The 12,879-nt window shown below is 37.3% G+C and overlaps 1 protein-coding gene across 1 annotated transcript in view; it reads right to left on the minus strand.

The window, feature by feature from the left end:
• The window catches only part of Myo3a (myosin IIIA), a 186,567-nt gene that overhangs the window by 65,068 nt on the left and 108,620 nt on the right, over positions 1–12,879 (minus strand). The window contains exons 16-18 of the mRNA XM_034510582.2: positions 9,204–9,330; positions 5,421–5,631; positions 2,864–3,008 (exon numbers count right to left, since the gene is read on the minus strand). Coding sequence (XP_034366473.2) covers positions 2,864–3,008; positions 5,421–5,631; positions 9,204–9,330 — 483 coding nt within the window. The remainder of the gene's footprint in view (positions 1–2,863; positions 3,009–5,420; positions 5,632–9,203; positions 9,331–12,879) is intronic.

Raw genomic sequence — 12,879 nt, forward strand, 5'->3', positions numbered from 1 at the left:
CTTGAGAAGCTATCAATTTAGATGCCATTATAAATCAGTCACTAAACATGTTTTATTAAATTCTATGGTTTGAGAATGTCTACAAATATGTATTGAAGCTTGACCTTCAGTTGGGCATGCTATTTTGAGAGGTGATGGGAATGTTGGGAGGTTGGCCCTAGCTGGAGACAGTGGGTCACTAAGGGACGTTCCTCTGAAGGTTATAGCAAGCCTGTCGTCCCTCCTGGTTTTTTTTTTTTTTTTTTTTTTTTTTTTTTTTTTTTTTTTTTTTTTTTTTTTGTCAGCCACAAGCTAAGATACTCCTCTGCTACACTCCAGCTGCCAAATACACAGGCAAGCAATCAGGGGTGGAACTTTTGAAAAATCTTAAACTAAATAACTTTCCTTGTAAGTCCATATAAACCTAAGTTGTTATTGGAGGTATTTTGGTCACAGTAATGAAATGTAACTAATACACTATAGCCTATTGATTCTGTTTTATAACAAAAGGAATGTTTTACTCCTAAAACAGATAGTAGAAGTAAAACCCTAGGGTGATACTCAACATATCTTTGTAACCAATTTTTCTAAAGTGTCCTATGAAACACTGCAACAAAATTTAAATTGAGTTAACTAAAAAAAAGAAAAAAACCCTTCCATGGTAAACCATTGTTTAGAGTTCAAAGTCATAGAATAATAATTCTCCCCTCCTTTTTTTTTTTTTTTTTTTTTTTGGTTTAAGTAAGACAAATGCTTTACTTGTGAAGATACTGTCTGGGGCATTTTAGGATGTGGTAGTAATTTAGATGTATTTCTTTTAAACCTCTGAAAGATATTTAAAGGTGCTATGGGATAGTTTTCTTTAGCAAGCCCAAAGAGATAAGAAAAACATTAGGATAATGGATGAAACAAACTTTTACCAGTCAACATGCTCTGTAAATATCAACATTCTATAACGATGTAAATACCAGTAACTACTGATCCATCTGTACATGGGTCAAAGGCTAGCCACAATGAAAGCAGGTTTTAACTCTGTGAGCAAGCAAAAACAATGGTCTGACAGCGCAAGCCAGTAATGTATCAGGTGAGTGATTCATGAGCATACACTGCTCCTTTATAGTAAAGTCCATAGACAAACAAATCTACTTATTTAAGTGTCTTGTTTGAGTGTGTTCTCTATTGAGGCATTAGAGAAAAACAACACTGATTTAATTAATACGTATTAAAACGTGTTATGCATCAGCCTTTGAAAGCACTAGAATCAGATTATGAGATGATCTTGATCATGGGTATAGAGTTTGTGGACTAGTGAAGAAGGCCATACTAAAAGTAAGGCTGGGGCTGTTGCAGTGTAGTAGGCAAGGAAGAAACAGATGCTGTGTACTAAATATATTAAGGTAGGGGAAGAAGCCAGTGCAATGAAAGGGATGTTAAACATGCTTTCTTGGAGGTTGGCTTTGAGGGTGATAGAGTGAAGGTCTTCACCATAGAGCCATGCAGAGTAAAAAAAAGAACTGAAGGTTTCTGTTTGCTCTTACTGTTAAGGTGATTTAGTGATATGTCTGAGCATTCAGAGGATGCTAATGGAGAGAAGTAGCAAGGGGACCAGAAAAGGGTTAGGAAGAGCGAGACACTGAATATCCACTAGAACCTGTTATTCGTAGGGAGAACAGAACCAATGAGTTTTCTTAAATGTGTGTCCTTTACAACATTAGCTGGCTGGACCATCCCATACTCCCAGAGAGAGACTGGACCACCAACTAAGGAGTGTACAGGGAGGTATCTATGGCTCCAGATACATACGTAGCATAGGATGACCTTGCCTGTCAGCGATGGGAAGAGAGGCTCTTGGTCCTGTGGAGGTTTGATGCCCTAGCGTAGGGGGATGCTGGAGCAGTGGGGTGGGAGAAGGTGGGTGGGTAGGTGAGCACCCTCATAGAAGCAAAGGGGAGGAGAAAGCGGGTGGATATGGAATGGGGGATTTGTGGAGGGGTAACCAGGAGGTGGGATATCATTTGAGATATAATGTAAACGAATGAAATGATAAATAAATAAATAAACGAATAAATAATTAAAAATATGTGTGTCTTTTGCTTAGACTAAGGAGTGCCAAGATTGACAAGTTTTCTTTTGTGACCATTATTTTCAAACTGCAGTTTTGAAATGAAGTCTGAATGTTCTAAATAGAAAAAAAAAAAACAAAAAACCCCATGCATCTCCAATTTACATAATTTAAATTAAAACATCAATTCTAATCAGTAAACACCAAACCAAGTAACATAATTTGAAGGTGACAAACGACATACGAACTGATATTAAATATTGCTCTTTTAGATTTAATAAAATAATTTAAATATTCTTAATATGACAGTGTGCCAAGTGCAATTCAAATAGCTCTCCACTTTCTCTAAATAGAAATACTGTTGAAGCTGAACCGTAAATTATACATTGTACCTGACAAAATTACTGCTTCATGGCATTTGCATCAAACACATTATCTTGAATTCTGTTGCCTGGATACTAGGATTCGAAAGTTTAATGCCCTGTAGATGAATATTGAAATTTCAAATGGAATGCCAGCGGTGCATTCTAAAAAAAGAGATGCCCGTAGGCACAGAGGAAATGCCTTTGTTTGCAGGGGCTCACAGTGGTTAAGTTTTAAAGAGGGGTGCACTGGTTTTGAGCGAAGAACTTAGAACATCATATGTCTGTTCAAATCAAACTCACACTGTATTTTTTCTTACAGGGATGGAGAAAAGTAAACATTTTCCTTGTCTTTGAGTGTTAAGGCATGAAATGAACGGGAGATGTACAGTTCATTCTACGTAATTATGCACTAGAACACATATACGCACACACATCTTTAGTCCTTACTTCAACATACCTGCTCCCATGCAAACACGTGCTGATTAAAATAATACTGGATCTGTTCATTTGCAATGTTAATGCACAGCTGCTCAAAGGAATTTTTTTTGAAGTTTTCAAAGCCGAATATATCAAGAATGCCTATGCTTAGCGCCTCATCTCCCCTGGAAGAGTTAAGGAAGTGCTTGTTGAGTTATTTTTCATTTCCTTAAGGGGCAAGGGGAAGCAGATCCTCTCAGAAATCCCGCTGGCAACTGAAACATGGCTCTCTCCGTAGAAAACAAAGATGATGGCAGTAAATTAATTTTAATATGCACATAGAACAGCATTTTTCCGTACTGTAGAACTCACTCCCATCCTCATATACACCTTAACAGGAGTGGGGATTTCCTGCCATGGGCTGGAAGCACAAAGTCACAAACCTAAGCCAGTCAAGGGCATCATAGGGCAACCTGGCCGACACTCAGAGCATTGTAAACAGTACCACAAAAGCAGATGTTCTTTTAAAATTGAAAATGTCTTTCTACAAATGCCTGAATTGTTCTCAAAGAACTCTTATTTATTTTTTATTTATTTGCTTATTCATATGTAAACACAGATGAAGTGATGATGTAGAGAAAGATACAACTACGTAGGGATTCATCTTATCATTAACTACTGTAAGCCAGCTGTGGTGCACACACCTGTAGTCTCAGCCCTTAGAAGGGTGAAGCAGGAGACTCCACAGTTCAAGTCCGGGATGCACAGTGAGATCATGCTTCAAAACAAACAAACAAACAAACAAAACCCCAACCAAACAAAAACTGACACAAGTGGGGGAGAGAGCAAACAAGCAAACTTTAAAATACAAGTAAATGTATTTTACACATGAATTATCTTAAATGCATGTTCTCTCTGCTATCCCATACAGCTAGTTCTGTTCACTGAAAATTAGGTACCTGGTAAAAAAGTTTGTGTCTGTAAGACTGAGGTAGTTTTGATGTGTTTTTTAAAACCAAACTACAAAAGTGCTTCCCTTTGTGCCCACCTTTAGTCAGTGTAGGTCATGCTCAGTGTTGTGTCTGGAAGAGGTGGGACTGGCAGCCGGAATCTGCAGGGACTCCCATGTTTGGAGAAAGTGACCGAGTCTGAGCTCAGATTGAAAACCTAAGACTTCCAAAATGTTAATTCTACTGATTGTGAAGTCACAGATCTATAATCAACATGTAGGGAAACTGAGGTAGGAGAATCCAGCCTGGGGTGCACAACCAGATGGCCTCTTAACAATGACAACAACAACAAAATATCTTAGTATCTGCCTTGATAGAACTAAAACTAAACTGTCAGTTTTTTTTTTTTTAGAACTAACTTCAATAAAAAAAAAAATACCCTAAGTCTTGGATAGTTCTGGTTAATGTGAGGGCAATTACTATTTAGCAGACATGTAACAATAGATTTAGTAATTTAGTAACAACAGACATAGTAACAATGGGATTTTGAGCACATCACCCTTTCCGGGTGCCATTTAGTGCTAAGCCTGCAGACAAGAGCTAATGAGTGAGGCCTGTGTCTCTAATCATCTTTTTTACATTATGAGGAATGTGGAAACTTCCCTAGATGTTTCCACTTTTGCAAGATGTTTAATGTCATATTGATGGCTACTAATGAATAAAAAGTCATTTTGATATATAAAGTCATCCTGGGAAAACAGTAGTATGATCTGAGACTTAGCCTAGTAGGGCTTTGGTGGATAGTTCATGGACAATTGTGACATCCAGGGAGTTAAGGTCACATGTCAACAATAGGTAATCTAGATAGTCTAGCTGTATATGACATGGGATGTGCTTTAGTGGAAAATACTGAAGAATTGCACATGTGAAGTGTATGTAAGATGACATTTTTTGGTACTTGGTAAGGAAATGCAAATGAAGACAAGATCATGTTAATATAGGCTTTTCAATGTGCAACATTCCTAAAATTCCCATGACCTGTGGCAGAAAAAAAATTCAGATTGAATGTAACGACTTTCATCTCTGTGAATCTAGTCAAATGGTGACTATGATTCCTTTTCTTCCAAAATGAGGTTTGAGGACCACAGATACAATGTCTGGTGTCAACACTCATAAGCAGGCTGCAGTGACTATTACCCACCATGTTCTTGTGTACTTCAGAATCAAGTTTCATTAGAAGACACAGCACCTATTCCTGAGGGTGCAGTGGGAATGTTAAATACATAGTCTTGCTTTATAGTCTTGGTTTAATTTAAGCCCATGAAACAACAAAGAGCTACTGGACTGACATTTTATACAGGTGTAAAATGCTAAACACTTCATGGAACATAATCTAATTAAAACAACATTTGAATTGATAATATAATGCCACACAAAATCACTTTCTACCTCGATTACTAACATGGCCACAGTTTTCAGAATAGCAATCATATTTTATAGTTACATGGAATGATCATGTGACGGCGCTACTAAGAGATGAAATGATTAAATTAAACCCATCAGAAACATATTCAAAGGGACTTGTACAAATCCAAAAACAGATACACTGCCTAATATTTGTAGAAAACAGTTGTGTAAAACATTTACCTTGGTGATGTGTCGTGCTTCAGCAAACTATTAATACAATTGACTATCCAGCTAAAGAGACGTCCGTATAAAGTTTTGGCTGTGGCGTCTCGGACGTCAGTAGCCTTTTCCACTGTGTTGGGTCTTATGATTGTTTCTCCTCTAGTGACCACACAGTGTGAGGTGAGAGCTTCCTGCAGCTCATCTGCTTGAATGCAAAGCAAAGAAGCGGCTGCAAAATCAGTAGATTAGTGTTAGAAGACAGTGAAAAGGACTCTATATTTAGAAAACAAAAGTAACTAAATAGAAATGCAGCACCTGACATTACATAAATAATGACTGTTTCACGGTTCCAAAGAAGCCACTTTTGAGTGTCAGTTCCCCCTGCCTCTTCTTGACTGCTCTCTTCTTGCTTCCACTAAGCAAACTGTGGCTGCTGCACGCTACAGCACAACACAAACCAAACCGTCTGAAAGGAAGAAACAGCTGCACAGGTGTGCTGTTGCCTATAGGATGTCAGCACCAATTTCACCAAATTATGCTACATATTTTAAAAGCACAAGGAATAGGTTTGGAATCATTTTGATATGATTATTATGTGATCATTTCCAGAATGTAAGCTGTTGAACTGTTCTTTAAATACTTGCCAGTTCTGTCCTTATCGGCCAATGAGAGTCCAAGAAGATAAACAATTTTATGGGTGCCAGACGTTTAACATTTTTAAAGTAGCCAGTTTGATATGAAAAATTTTATCTTATTTCAGTGGTTTTCAACCTGTGGGCCATGGCTCCTTTGGGGGGCATGTCGAATGACCATTTTATAGGGGTTGTATATCAAATATCCCGCATATCAGATACTTACAATCTTAACAGTAGCAAAATTACAGTTATGAAGTAGCAATGACAATAATTTTATGGTTGGGAATCACCACAACATGAGGAACTGTATTGAAGTGTTTGCAGCATTAGGAAAGTTGAGAACCGCCGTTCTCTTTGTTTTAATTATTTCTTGTAAAGATGAACCCAAATGAGTAATAGTTCTCATTTTATGGCTGCCTCTGGGCTCATCTTTCCCCACCAGCTTTCAAGAACTCTTTATGTTTAGAGAGAGTGATGTTTTGATGTATACATCGCAAATATTTTCTCCCTGTTTCATTTTCACAAAATGTGTTTTAAACTTAAAACATTGAGTTTTAAGTTTTATAGTTAAAAGCAACCTTTAAAGATCATTCATCTTCGGCCTTCTGAATATAATCACTTCACATCTCAGGATCTTGTACTTATGTCTCACTCGGCACTTTCATGAACCTTTCTTGCACTGAAATTCGGAGCATTGAAAATTGTGTAGACGGCCAGTTAGAAAGCTTAGTGGGTAAAAGTGTTCAGTGTCAAGCCTGATGACCTGGGTTTGACCCTGGGACCTGCGTGGGAGGAGAGAACCATGTTGCTCTCTCACCTTTACACATGTCCTATAATGCATACATAAATAAATACAAAACAAAGTTTTAAGAATCCATTTTGGTATATGATGTCTGGAGCAGATTCACATCCTCTGGCTGTCTCACAGTTATCTGTTGGTTTTCTTGACAATGCTGTCTCAATTGGACTGCAATGCCACTGCGGCTACTTTAGTTCGCTATATTGCTGAATGTTATCTCTTACGGATTTGTACATTTGTTTCCATTCAGATATTGTCCTTTCATCTGACATATATTCATTGAGTGTCTGCTACATGTCAAGCGTTTTACATGAGGATATATTGTTATGTATAATCCTTTGGAAACCAAGTTTCAGTCTTAATGGTCTTTATCCAGAGGAAGGGGAGCCAACCGAGAAATTTAAGAGGAAGGAAAGAGGAAAGAGAAAGAGAAAAATAGATGGGAAGATAGAAGAAGAAAGAGCAGAGGGAGAGGAGAGAGGGCAATGGCGGGAGATAAGGAGGGCCACAGATACATTGATGAAGTGGTTTCTTAGTGAGCTGAGTAAAGATCAACTCTCACTGTGGAGTAAGTGCTGGGAGGTAAGTTCAAGCAAGAGGTGACCATGTTGTGGATGTAATGCTGACCACAAACACAGAAACAGAAATAGATGACCTTGATTTGGAGATAATTCTTTTTAAGTGAAGTTGTAAATAATTTTAATACAAATTAATAAACATTATTTTACAAGTGGCTATTCTGGGAAGTGGTTCAAATACTTTTAATTATATACAAATTAATAGTACTTCTTTGTGAACTATTTGGTTTTCTTGCTATGTAAAAATAAGTTTCAATAATCAAAATAAATTTTTAGTTTGTTTCTAAGTATATTCTTGTATACAGCTATTACCTTTTGAGTCTTAAGTGTCTCCTAATGGTCCATATGCTCAAGACTTAGTTCCAGACACTGGTACGTTTGAAAGGTGTTGGAACCTTCAGGATGTAGAGGCCAGAGGGAGAAATTAGCTTATTGCATTGTGCTCTTGAAGGGATGTTGGAATCCTGTTCTCTTCTTTCTTTATGTTTTCCTGTCACCATGAGGCAAACAGTTTGCAGTTGTTTCCTGCCTTGATATTTTACTTCACATAGACTTGAAAAGATAGGCCAAGTGGCTATAAAGGAGAAACTCTGAAACCATGAACCGACATATATGTATTTCTTCCCTTTAAAGTGATTTAGCTCAGGTATGTGTCTAACTAATGCAAAACATAATAACATAAACCAACAGTATGTCATTCTGCTGGCTACAGATAATACTTTAATTATGACTGGGGTGGTGGTAGTAACATGTGCATTTTATCAATGGTTTTACATGGTTATTAATTCCCATGTAGTAGTTTTGTATCTTGGGTGCTAATCAATTATTTTATATATGGAGAATCAGAGAAGGTATTCTCAAGGTTTCCAGGTACGTGACAATCATGATGTCAACCTTAAACATCTGCTCTCCTCTATTGCAAACTTCCAAAGCCACAAAGGATACAAAAATAGGAATCTTAGAGACAGGAGACAGGTACGAACCAATTAAATAAGTAAAGTGGAAGAAATAAATACTTAAAAATTAGTGTTATGATTTTCTAGGTTGCAAATAAAATTCACAACAAATAAGAAATTATGGGAGTGTATGCCAGTATTAAAAGTAAAAGAACAGGTATATTCTAAATAGGAAAAAGCTATGTCACTGGAGAAAATCAGTGGGATGTCTTAAATTATTAGGAACACTTTGCTTTTGAGAGAAAAGATTTGGAGCAATAATGATGTGCATCTTTCGTAAGGAAAATGAAAAATTAATTAACTCATTATAAATAAGTGAATGGATTTCAAGTGGTAAAAAAATACAAGTTTTTTTTATTACTTTTTAATTGATACAGGTTCTAAACACTAAAGGACAATTTAATTATTTTTTTAAGTAGGTCAATTATATCTTATCTATATTTTCTGCATTTTCATACTAAAACCCAATCTATAAAATAGTCATAAAAACTAGAAATCTCTAGAAATTCTGTCCATAGTAACTAACTCACCTGTTTAAGGATTTGTTTTTGTTTGGTTGGTTTTGGTTTATGAGACAGGATTTCTCTGTGTATCTTCTGCCTATCTTACATGCTACATTGGCCTAAAACTCAGAAATCCATCTGTTCTGCTTCGTAAGAGCTGAGATACAACACTCAACTTGATAGCTGATATTTTACAACTTAGTTTTATAGAACCGAATCTGAGCATGCTTTGTAGGATCTTTATGAGTGTCAGTATTTGAAGTTACCCTCATGTACCCCAGCATAAGATATGTAAGAGTTCAATTTTGAATGGAAGACAAAACAACTCACAGTTTTCCAGAGCTGTGTGATTGTAGATGTAGCTCTTGTCCATCTGGTATTCAGTTGCCACAGAGGAGAATTCAATGTTTCCAACATTCAAGATTGCGGCAAGTATACTATATACACTTCCAAGTTGCTAAAATATATCACAGAAATAGTAGCATCACATCAGGACTAAAACAACGTGGGGACTATGGCTATGGACATATGGAGGAAAAGCCTTGGGTTCCAGCATGAGAAGGTCACTCTGAGTACTGTGATGCTTAACTAAGACCCAAGCAGGTAAGGATTTATGTAGGCTCATCCTCATTTATTAGTATAACTTTGAAGATCAGCACTTCAAATATTTTATGAACATTAAGATGAATCAAACTAGAAATGAGGAGCACTCCTTAGAGGAAGCAGAACTATTCATTAGGTTATAGATAATCCACTAATATGAAGCTTTATAACTAAGTGTTGTTTTTATTTTATGTACATTTCCTCATCTTAGAGGTGAGGTTATATGTGTGGACAGAGGAGAGTCTAAAAAGGAGAATGAAGAAATCCCAGCACCCAAATCCAAGAGTACATGAAGGTTAAGACTAGGCATAAAAACTATGTACTACAGCTCAGAGTTAATAGTACTTATCACTATTTAACCTAGATATTTAATGTTCAGGAATATGCACACACCCACACACACATGCACACATGTGTTTCTCTCTGAAGACATCAGTGGAATTTATCAAGGAGTCTCTGTAAGTCATGGTGTTATTCCAGATACCTTCCTGGTGCAGGAGGTTCCGAAGACAGAAAACCATGATCCCAACTTAGCATGTCTTGCAGCCATACTGATGGGTCTTGGAGGAGCCTAGCCTCAGGTCTAGGCATGGTTGTGACAGAGAGAAGTTGGATTGTTCACAGCATAAAGACTCAACTGTCTACACAACTATCTAACTACCTCTCCATCTCTTATATCAATAAAGTGCCTAAAGTAATTTGTGTTTGGTAGTCAATAAAATGTTTCTTTTTACATATAAAGTCAAGGAAATCTTGATTGATCTAAAAACTTTCCATGGACTTTGAATGGACTGGGACTTGTATCCTGTCTCCCAGCTTACAGGATGCACTGTCCCTTTCCACTGAGGAAGGAGAGTAGCTTGGAAGAATGGGTAACGTGCACAGTTCTGTGACCCTATGCCAATTCCAGATCTAGTCTCTTTTTACCTGAGGGATGAACAGCATGCTGTGAGACATACAACAACAGGAAATTCCAGAGTCACACAATCACTTTCCAACATGCTTCAGCACTCGCCTGAAGACAATATCACAATAAGAATAAACTCATCAGTCTTAAATTCTGGCCCTTCAGAATTTTTTTTGTTTTGTTTTTAACAAAGAAATAATATAAAAAGAAGACTGTATCAACTCAAAATAGATTTGGTGAACGTTCAAGAGTTCAAAAGTGTCAGTAGTTTATGGATCTTGATGTGTTTTATGCCTAATTTAATTTCAACTTCTTTACTTTTCTCTGATACTGTTGTTATTAATACTGTGAATATAAAATTATTGCTTGGGACTGGTAAGATGGCTCAGTAGGAAAGATGTTTGCTGCCAAGCCTGACAGCTGGAGCTCAATCTCTGAACTAACATCATAGAGGAAGGCAACCAGCTCCCAGCTCCCACCAGCTGTCTTCTGACATTCATAAGTGTGCTGTGGTGTGCATTCACTCACACATGTGTATGCATACACGCAAACACACACAAATCATAAGTGTACTAACAGACTCAATAAATCCTGAAGTTTAGAAAGCAGTTCAATATTTTATCATAAAGCTTATGGGATAGTTATACCCAGTAAAATAGTAAAAAGATTTTATTGTATAGATGTCAAATCTTGCCTGTCCAAATCTATACAGAATTGTCCAAAGAAGCTATGTTGGAAAGGCTGAAGTCAGTAGGAATAAAACCTTAAAGATGTTCAAGTTGTTTCCTTCCAAAAGTGAATTAACTCTTCAAAATAGCAGAGCTGCCTGGATGGAGAAGCTGCAATACTCATTGCTCTGACTTCATTCTGAGAATAAAAGCCAAAGTCCTTTGAGGTTGGAGACCCTTGTCCTTTTGGTGACATTCCTTTCTTATAGCTGAAATCCATACCTAATATCTCCTGAAATCCATGCAAAGAAGTGGAAGGAAAGGAGGCCACTACACTGAAAAAACAGGTCACTAGGCACATAGTAGGTCAGGAAAAGGGGATCCTCTCCCTGTAGAATGTGACACTACACACTCTAGTCTGGGAAAGAGCAAGGTACTGATGTTCTCATTGACAAAGGACAGAGGAGGCAGGCTGAGGACCTGATGTTATGGAAACTCAAATACTGTATGTTTAATCCAGGGACACTCAGGCCCTAGCAGGGAATTGCTTCACTGCCTCCTTGGTCTCATCCATCAGTTCAAGCCATCATTGATGACTGAATCATTTAATTCTAAAATTGTGATTTGTCTTATGATTTTTGGATGATAACCATACCTATGCATCAAAGTATTGCTTTTGTATTACTAGTAAATGATTTGGTAAAAAGGGCATGCATACTCCTTCCACAATTGGCACAACTAATCTCAACAACTGAGGTATTCAGAGAAGCACGGTGCTCTTTGTGATGCTTAAATGTTTAATTTGTTTCATAAGTACTATTTGACCTCAACTAAAATTCTGGCTGAAAATCAAAAAAAAAAAAAAAAAAAAAAAAAAAGTCAGCTTGTGACTTTAGACTATTATAGGAAATGGTAAAAAAAATAATTTTAAAGTAGAAAACAAAGGTCCCTCTCATTTTAGACATAACACACGGTTTTATGAAAAGAAAAACAAAAGTACTTGTTTCCACATGGACTAAATGGTATGGTAAAAATGTTCTGGAAATGAGTTGAGTCATCAGACCTCTCACTGTTCATTGTAAAATTATAGTAGCAAAGTGGTTTAGGAAATCACATGGCTTAAACATTTTGAAGTTTTCCAATTTGTGTTATTTTTAGATAGTGTTTAACTCTGATTTGTCAGTCATTACTCAGGTTTGTGCTGAGTCACAAGCGCACATGTGGACTGTAAACCTTGGGAAGATTTGAGGAACATGGACACTGTGGGTGTTGTCAATACGTCAATAGTGATGGCAGAAGAGGGGTAAGGAGAGAGAAAAGCAGAGCTAAAGACCCTGTGCTGCAGAAGGCTGTAAGACAGGATGCTGTGCTCAGAGTGGGTGGGATTCCAGCTGCGTGGACCTATATTAAAGCTCTTCTTTCAGCTCCTAAATGACTCAAAGACTAAAGAACAGATCCAAGAAAGTCAAAAGGAGGAGTGCAGTCAATTTGGAACTGGGATACAACAAAAACTAACACCCACTAAGTTCATGTCTAGTGACTCTGTGCCAGTCAGGCTGCCCTCATTTAAGTCTTGGAGTCAACCTGAGATGGAGAACGTCCAGGGAGGATCACCTTGAGCCAGAGGAACAACTTTCATAAAACCACCAGGACAGATGAAGCTTCATGATTTCAACATTACTGGACATTTACCGTCTAGACTACATAGAACAAATAGGCACAGACACTGCCACCCTTCACATGGGGTCTATAATGAGTTCATTCATATTACAGCACATAACATACAAATGGTGCTATTAGTCAAGCAAATTCTTTTGTCTCCATACAA

This window comes from Arvicanthis niloticus, chromosome 8 (genome assembly GCF_011762505.2).
Source record: "Arvicanthis niloticus isolate mArvNil1 chromosome 8, mArvNil1.pat.X, whole genome shotgun sequence".
Lineage (NCBI taxonomy): Eukaryota > Metazoa > Chordata > Mammalia > Rodentia > Muridae > Arvicanthis > Arvicanthis niloticus.